The sequence below is a fragment of the Gavialis gangeticus genome, unplaced genomic scaffold (genome assembly GCF_001723915.1).
Source record: "Gavialis gangeticus isolate Ggan-Ray unplaced genomic scaffold, GavGan_comp1, whole genome shotgun sequence".
In the NCBI taxonomy this organism is placed as follows: domain Eukaryota; kingdom Metazoa; phylum Chordata; order Crocodylia; family Gavialidae; genus Gavialis; species Gavialis gangeticus.
Window position 1 is genome coordinate 33479324 of NW_017729024.1, and position 8592 is coordinate 33487915.

The window sequence follows — 8592 nt, forward strand, 5'->3', positions numbered from 1 at the left end:
AGCCTCAATTTAATACTTGTTTTCTACACAAAGTGCATTCTTGTTGTTTGATATCCTTTATTAATTTAACTTCTTGAAACTTTGCACTTTTAGAGAAAGGTAAGGGCTTGTTTCTGTGTACACAAACTTGCAGGGAGACAATAGGGTTCTTGGGTAGGTAATCAGGTCTGTTATCTCTCCTCTCCATTTGGTGCTGTTAACAAAGATATTCTCTGGAGATACAAATCCAGTTTGGGAACTGAAACTAAGCATCACAGACATGCTTAAATGGAATCATGTAGACTGAGCACTGAGTCCCATTGGACAGAGTGGTTTTCTTTAATCTTTTACTAATCTATAGAGGAGTCTCTGGGAGCCACAAAAGAGTGGGCCCTAATATAGTCCAGGGCCTGTTGTGACCGATTTATAAAACTCTTCTAAAAAGGTTACATGAATACATTGTCTCAAGTAGTATACAATTAGAAATTATAATTCCTATTCCATGATGATATCTTTGAGCTTTAACATTTCTTAAATTAAAACTATCTTTATATAGGTTTATTTTTTAAAAATCCTAACCAAAAAATAAAAAAAAGTGATTAAATAAAAAAAAAAAAAATCTGATTTAAATTTTTAAAATCCAGGGGTTTTTTTGTTGTTGTTTTTTTTAATCGTTAATTGTTATCCACCCTGCCTATGTCCCTCAATTGGTTAATGGCTTGGTTATCTCTTCCCTACCCACCTTGCCTCTCAGCAGTACCTGTACCTTTTTCCTCTCCCTTTCTCTACACTTTGTGTTCTGATCAGTGCTTTCTATTTAGCAGCTCTGCTTCCTGCAGTCACTTCATCACATGCTGTGAAGAAAGCCCTCTGCTTATGAAATCTTGTGCTATACACCTCTGGTTTAGTTGCTCTATAACGGGCCAGTTTACCCTGCCATCTGCTTAAGTAACTAGTCAGAGTAAAAAGAGACTCAAACAAAAATTCTGGGTTAAAAAAAACAACCTAGATTCAGATAAGCATCCACAGCTTAAATTGCTCTCATGATGAGCTAAATCCAAATGCCAAACCTGAGCACCTGAAAAGAAGTATATGTTTATGAATTGGCACTCACAGCTCAGAAGTGTTTGCATCCAGAATTGTGAGGTAGCTTGTTGCTGTTTGTATCAGGACTTTAGATTGAAGCCTGGGGCTTTCATTGATAAACTCTACACTCCAGGCTGACCATTTTTAGTTTGGGGTGGAGTAAAGTATCTAAATATTAACTTAGTCTGCTACAGAATATTTTAGTATACAGCCGTTTTAGTATGAGTGTGATTCTGTAACATTCATTTGTCAGTGCAGGAGTGGTATTGGTGAGCTCTAAAAGTAGTTCCATCTGGTCCATTTCAATTAGCAGGACACAGGACTTCAGAGCATAGTAGGTGAATTAAACCATGGAGAAAACATGGGTTCTAGGAGTTATAAGCAAAATGTTGAACTGAATGTCATGTTATATTGGTATGGCTATATTTATTTCTTAAAATTTTAGGCAATCTTGTTCTGTATAAATTGTTCTTCCTATCTGTTGTGTCAGTTGCTGAAGTGCTTTACTAACCCCTGACTTTTTTAGGGATATACAAACAATAAAACAATATTGAATAGTTCACGTAGAAGCTCCATGGTTTGTATCTTTGTAACTTGAATCTGGCTGCATGGTTTCCGTGAAATAGTTGAGGTCAAAACACCCAACTAAAGCATGCAAGTATCCATACTGCAAAATCTTCCACTAGAGTGGAATGAAAAGCTTTCACCAAAATATTTGCCTTCACAGGGTGTTTGTCGCTTGGAACTCAGAAGGGCATGTGTCTGGGGACATCCTGAGTATCACTGATAGGTGTCACAATCCTTGGCAGTTTGGCAATATCTTTTTCTTTCAAAAGCCAAAATTTTGCTTAGGCGTATTTGAGCCCTAGGAATTAAGGCATTTCTAGCAGAGGTGATGTAGTACTGTTTAGAGATTTGTGTCCACCATCAAAGGTAGGGAACTTGTCCTTCCTTTCCTTAACAGAAGGCTCCCAGGAGACTGTAAATGTAAAGCTAACTCAAGCATGTTCTTCCAAGTCCACAAGAAACAAAGGAAAAGACTTAAGCAGGCATGAGAAACAAATCTATTGTCAGTTTTTTTTAAACTAGCTTATTGCTGCTACCACTAGTCACCAGCACAAGAATTGAGACACACATTTCATGGTTTAAGGTTTTTTGTTTCTCTTACTGTAACTCTGGCATCTTCCTGCAGCTATTAAAAACAAAACACAAAACCTGAACAAAGAAAGCTAAACTTGCATTGGAAGAACTGCATTACTGTATGAATAAAGCAGTCGGAGTAATCATAGTATAACATTTAATTGTGCTGGACTTACAAATATCCATCTGTTCCTTCCTTCTCTCCCTTTTGTTTTAAATGTGTTGTTAACCTAGATAACTTAAATTGTAAATAGAATATAGGATGTGGCAAATTAAAGCCTGTGTGGGTGTTCTGCTATTACTTACCAGAAGAGAGAATCATAAAAATGCTATCTGAATTCAAAAAAGTGCCTGGCATTCTTTTAAAATAACTTTAAGGCATATTTCTACCGTGTGTCTACCACTAAAGGCAGTGCTGTGGTGAAACCTGCTCTCCTGCTTTGCATGTTCTACTTCCCAAACCGGAAGTACTATGGCCGTGATAGTGCAGTGCTGTGGTTGGGATAATTAGCTTTGGTGCAGCACCATATAACCATAACTGAAAATATTGTAGCCAGGGAAGTAGAGGGACCTTCAGGAGAATACTGCCTGGCATGGTAAATTAATGGTGGAACTGTGTCCACTAAGTGAAAAAATAGTCTTTGGTGTTTGGAGTGTGAAAATGTTACACAAGTTCAGTAATTATTCTCTGATGAATAGTGACCAAATATTCTTCCAGGAGATAGTGTGTAGTTTGGAGGTTAAATTATTTTTTTTTTCTTGCATAGAGAGTTTAAAAAGCCTGTTTAAAAACTAGCTTCACTGGCACCTTTGCTATTTTAAAAGTTTAAACTCTGCATTTGGGGAAGAGGGGGATAATTCTCAGAGTGGATTTAATGTCCACAGTACCTTGTGTGGAAACTCATCTAATTTCTTTACATAACCAGCTTTGACTGATCTTTTAAACTTCCTACCTAATAGCTTATGGTGAAATACTTACGTTGTTTGGTTTTTAATCCTCAAGACAGTGCTATCACCTGTCTTGGGTACAGTTATCAAGATGGGGGTGCACGATTTCCAGCAGAACCTGCCTAACTAATATTTTGGTTCCCTACTAGTCAGGTGTTAGCCACGCAAGTCAGATGCTTATGGTATTTTAGTGAACTGTTTGTATTGCAGTTTGATTACCTGCTAATACACCTTTGCTGAGTCTGGGTTTATTCATACTACCTCAGTAATGACCGAAAGAGTAGTCCTTCGTTTCTTGCCTTTCCTATTCAACATCTATGCAGGGCCACTTGCATCAGATGACATCTTAGACACGTGAACCTTAAATCTCAAATATGTGTGTTGAATCTGAAATGAAGTTAAGAGCTGGATAAGAAGTTGCTAACACAGGTTCAGGCTCAATCCAGGGGGAATACTGCAGTGATACAGGTTGTCATGGGGATGTGGTTTGCATAGTTGGCATTTTGGAGGATTATTTGCTTTTGGTGATACTTCCTTCCATCCAACTGATCAGACAATGAGTATTTCTTTATATTGTTTGCTTTCCTCCTTCATGGGCGAAGATGACCACATCCAGTGGGGGGAGGGGAGGGAAGAAGAGAGAAAAGTGGGAAACAAAAAGGGAAGGAGACAAAAGTGGGAAACAAAAAGGCTAATGCTCCGTTCTGGATTTGGGAATTCCAGGATGGACAGTTGTGAGCGATTTGATCCCACGACTCTGGGTCAATACCGAAACTCTTCAGTGCCTTGTACCACTTCTTTGGTGCACCATGAAAGGGTATTCCATTTGACAGTTCGCCATAGAAGACTTTCTTTGGTAGGCGGGTGCCAAGCGTTCTTGAGAGATGGTCGGCCCATCTTAGCACTGTGCCAGTTTCAGCTGGCTGTGAATACTGGGGAGAGCTGATCTTCTGAGCACCTGTGGTGCAAGATCTCTATATTGTAGGCCTGCGGTAATAACAAGTCCTGTTGCTTATCTGAAAGATTGTTAGTTGGAGCCACTTTAGGTGGCAAGAGAAGCACCAAAATAGATGTGCACCTTCCAGTCCATCTGCGTAGACTTGAGATGAACTGTTCTTTTAGGCTTTCATGTCTTCAAGTAGCTTGAAGAATGTTGGTAGATTAAGCTGGATATATAAAACATTAAGGATAAGAGTTAAGAATGGTAATTGAGTGTATGTAGAGGGGCATATGGAGATACAGTTTACAGGCATGGTTTAAAAACTCAAGCATGGATGTAAGGATGGTGTTTACTTGCCTGTTTTCCATGCTGTTTGTATGAGCACAGTCAATCCAAGGTTTTTCTAAGTTTTTTGGGAGGAAAAACACCTTCTCCAACCCTTTTTTCACAAGGTGAAATAAGCCAGTGGTATAGATGTTTGGTCTCTGATCAGACGCACTATTTCACAATCTACACATCATGGTTTGATGGCTTCCTACTTATTTTAACATAACATCTATTATTGCTATGTGCCTCTTCCTGCCTCTTTATACCCCTTTCATTCTCCTGATTTCTTGCTAGCCTTCTTTCTCATGAATTAACTCCCACCTACTGCTTATTACAGTCTTCCTATTTTTTTTTTCCTCCTGCTTTCTCAACTTTTACTACCTTGCTCTGTGTAAAATTTCCCACTTGTTTCTTTGCCTGTTTTCATTACTTTAAAAACACAGCATGATGAAAGTAATGGAACCTTCTGTAATATCAAGAAACAAATGAATTTTAGAAACTGTAAAACCTGTTTTTAGCTTTTCTTCTTTCCATTAAGCAAATACGTGGTGCACAAGTGAGAAACTACACCATATTTCTATCCTCACAATGAAGAAGATAGTAATATGTTACCAACAGTACGGGTCACATGGTATGGTTCCAGCTTACAGTCCAGATCCAACCTGTGAAGCTTAGGTCTTGGTAACAGTTTAATAGTGGCAGGAATGAAAGCAGCAGCGAATAGGTCTGAAGTGTAGTGGTGGCAGAGGGATTTGTGAGTGCAGAGGTGGTAGTGGCCTGCCTCTGAACAAAACTCTGTTGCTTTGGCCCATTGCTGCTAGAAAGTTGGTGACGCCTGACCTACGGGGTTTATGGTTGGCTTAGTGGAAGCATCTGTGGCAGTCCATCAACTTGTCTTGTTTAGCACACCTGGCTGATTGTCAGATTTCAGGTCCTTTGTTATTACCTTCAGTCTCTTATGGAGTAGGCCCAAAGGATCTAAGCAGCTGCCTCTCCTAACTCATTTTCTCACCCATCCGTTATAATCAGTAAGAATTTTGAGACCACAGCATCCCAATTTTCAGCAGCTTTTAAAATGACATACCTTCACGCATACTGCCTTTTGGGGCCTTGAAGCAACATGTTGGAGAACTTGCACCAAAAGCCTTATAACATTTGTACTATTTTGCAACTGTTTAGGCTTATTCCCTAACTCTAGTTGCAAAAAGTCTTCCAGAATAGCTTAACACTTGATGATAAATTTCATTTAAACATTTAATGTAGAACAGTTGTCCTGTAAATAATTGGGGGAAAAAAGAAGTTAAAGAGCACTTCTTGCTAGAATTGAATGTACTTTGTATTATGTATGTGCTGTGCTGAACAGGGGAATAATAAATGTCACGGGCAGAGCTTGTGCAAGATCCTCAACTTCTGTCTTCTGGTATTTAAGGAATATTTCTCTGCCTCTGACCTCTGAAATAAGTAAACTGACAACCAATTTTTGTTCTGATTTATGGAATAGAAAGTATAGCTGGTAGTCCAGTTGCGGAATAACATATCCCTTTTTCATTTTAGCTTAATGAAATGTCAGTATGTATGATTTCTCAAGTCCTTGTGTAGATTTTATTTTACAGACTTGCCCATTAACTTGACAAAGAAAAGAGATGAGAACTTTCTTTTGAACCTTCTGTACCTAAAAGTTTAAACAATATTAATGGAAGTACACTGACTTCTTTAAGTCTCTAACAACTTATTCCTAGTAACTTAAATGAGGTGTATTGATTTTCTTTCCATTATCCTACCAAGAATAGATCCTTTTCTATCATTTAAAATTTGCCACTCATGTTCTCTGCAGAAACTGAATTTATGTGGAGGCAAACGTATTTTTCTTTTTTTTTTGTATTGTTGCTTTATTCAGAAACACATCTGTCCTGGGTAAATTTGAGGCTGCTCAGCTACCAACACTGAGAACGTATCCTATAATAATAAACTTGATCTTAGCCTACAGGAGCTTACTTGGGTAACTAAAAATATGCCAGTCTGCTTCAAAATCTAGTCAGCTAGGAAGTAGGTCACTCCATTGATTCAAAAAGACAGCTTTAATGCCCAGAAGAGCTATCTATGTATTAGAGATCTTCCTAATAGCTTAGGTGAGATATAAGTTTATTTCATAATGCTAAATAAAGATGACTCATTATACACTGCCTTTTTAATTTGTATCTCACTAGCAAGGGAGGGTAGTGTGTTATGTTATATGCAAATTATTTTTGCTCTAAGGAATAAGTAATGACAAGGGTATTCTACAGAGTTACAAAAGAAGGTTTGAAATATTTCCCCATGTTGACTCTTGACAGTGTAGAATTAGTAACTCATCCTGATGACTTCAGAAGTCTAAGCAGCAAACTTTCTACAGAACTTAATCTGTCTCGCTCTCAAAACGCATTCTGGTTAGAAAGATAATATTCAGAATATAAACTAATGGACTCTCATTTGTTTAGCACACAAATAGACAGTTCTGTCTGTTGTGCTTACCAATTAATGGCAGTACAGTGTAGTTAACAAGGCACTGAGGAGCAGCCTTGTTGAGACTTCTTCACAAACAGCAGGACAGCTCTGGGGATCAGAGACAGTAAATAGGTAAAGAAAATGGAGCCTTAGATTTGACATCTCTTACTAATCAGAATGTGTTAATTGATGGATCCTGTGTTCCCTTCTTCCTTAAGAGGGAGTATGGTGGAACTGGGCTTCTAACCAGGGTGCTCTTCTTGGACTTGACTTGGTCATGGTCTGCTTCCCCACTTTGACATATTTCTGGCTAGTGCCTGGTAATATTTTTCAAGCCATAGGTGTATATTATCCCTGTGGCAACTTAGTATTTCAGCAGTGTACTTTGGGGGAGCCTTTGGGATTTAGAATAAAGCCACTGTTGCAAATCTGTGGGATTTTTACTTCTGAACTTAGTAGCTGCTTTTGAACATCTTTGGCTTTTTGGGAGTAAGCTATATTACTAGTTTACTAGTGGATGGCCATAAATCATGCTAATTCTTTCTCAGCCAATGATTATAAATTAGATAGAAATAAAAAACAAATATTCCCTCCTATTTATTTTTGTTAAAGCTTCTGTTTACCTCTCTTTTACATGCTTCTGCTTCTGCCTCTCTTTTGCTTATCTTACAATATTCAGGAATATTCCAATAAATTTAATGGAATCAGAAAGGAATTGGCAAGAAAAGAGGTAAGATTGCAGTCTAAGGAGTGTTTATACCTAGAGCCATAAATCTGTGAAGCAAAAAGCTTTACATGTATCTGGGTTAATACAAATTTTGTAATATTTTAAATATATGCTAGTCTTGGGAGAAACTTTAGCTTCCATTGACTTGAATGACTGTTTCTAAAAAAATATATATTCCTTTTGCTTTCAATAGGAATTTCTAAAGAGAAACATATTACCCATCACTAATTACTATAGTCCAGTAAGTGTTTTGTTAGTTATGTAATTCAACTATCTGATTATCTGTCTTGAACAGATGCTCAAGAAGGCTATTAATAATGTCAGAAGAATGGCTTCCCACCCAACTCTACCATATTGTAAGTTTACTATATTAACCAGCACTGTCTTAAAAAATACTTGTACTGTATTTGTTATACATGTGTACATTGTATGAATTACTAATTTATACAAACACAGCAGCATATTTTAAACCTTTTAGAAGAGACATATACCATGGGTACCCTCTGTATGGTAAAATAATCCCTTAAAGGAGGAAGGACTGGCTTTTGGAAACTAATTCTGCCTAAACCAGATTAGGACCTGATTCCTGCTTTTAGAATAAAATTTTTAAAAAGAAGAAAAACGGGGGACAGGGTGTAATGCTGATGCCACCTAATCAATAGTTTTGTTTTGCTATGACTTGACCATTTAAACAATTCTAAGAGGCGGTAATGAGGAGGTGTGTTGACAGTGGAATTTAATTACACTTGAATACTGGGGACTGAAGTACCATTAATTAAGCATTACCGTGCTGCTGCTAAAAGTCTGTCAGACAAGGTTCTTCGGGTAGATGTGATATCTTTGATTAGACCAACTAAATATTTGGAAATACGATTGTTCTTTGAGTGCTTTGCAAGCTTTTTTTGCCCTCTTGAGGCATATGGTGACTCATTCTTTTCCTGAATGAAGCCTGAATTTTTTT

General features: G+C 37.6%; 1 protein-coding gene across 5 annotated transcripts in view; it reads left to right on the forward strand.

Annotated features, from left to right (window-relative positions):
- The window catches only part of DMXL1 (Dmx like 1), a 175765-nt gene that overhangs the window by 151869 nt on the left and 15304 nt on the right, over window positions 1–8592 (forward strand). For 3 of the 5 annotated variants that reach the window (XM_019517006.1, XM_019517007.1, XM_019517008.1), the window contains one exon: window positions 7927–7987. In XM_019517006.1, coding sequence (XP_019372551.1) covers window positions 7927–7987 — 61 coding nt within the window. Of the gene's footprint in view, window positions 1–7583; window positions 7635–7926; window positions 7988–8592 lie in introns of all 5 variants that reach the window. The other 2 variants (XM_019517004.1, XM_019517005.1) reach the window with 1 other exon arrangement.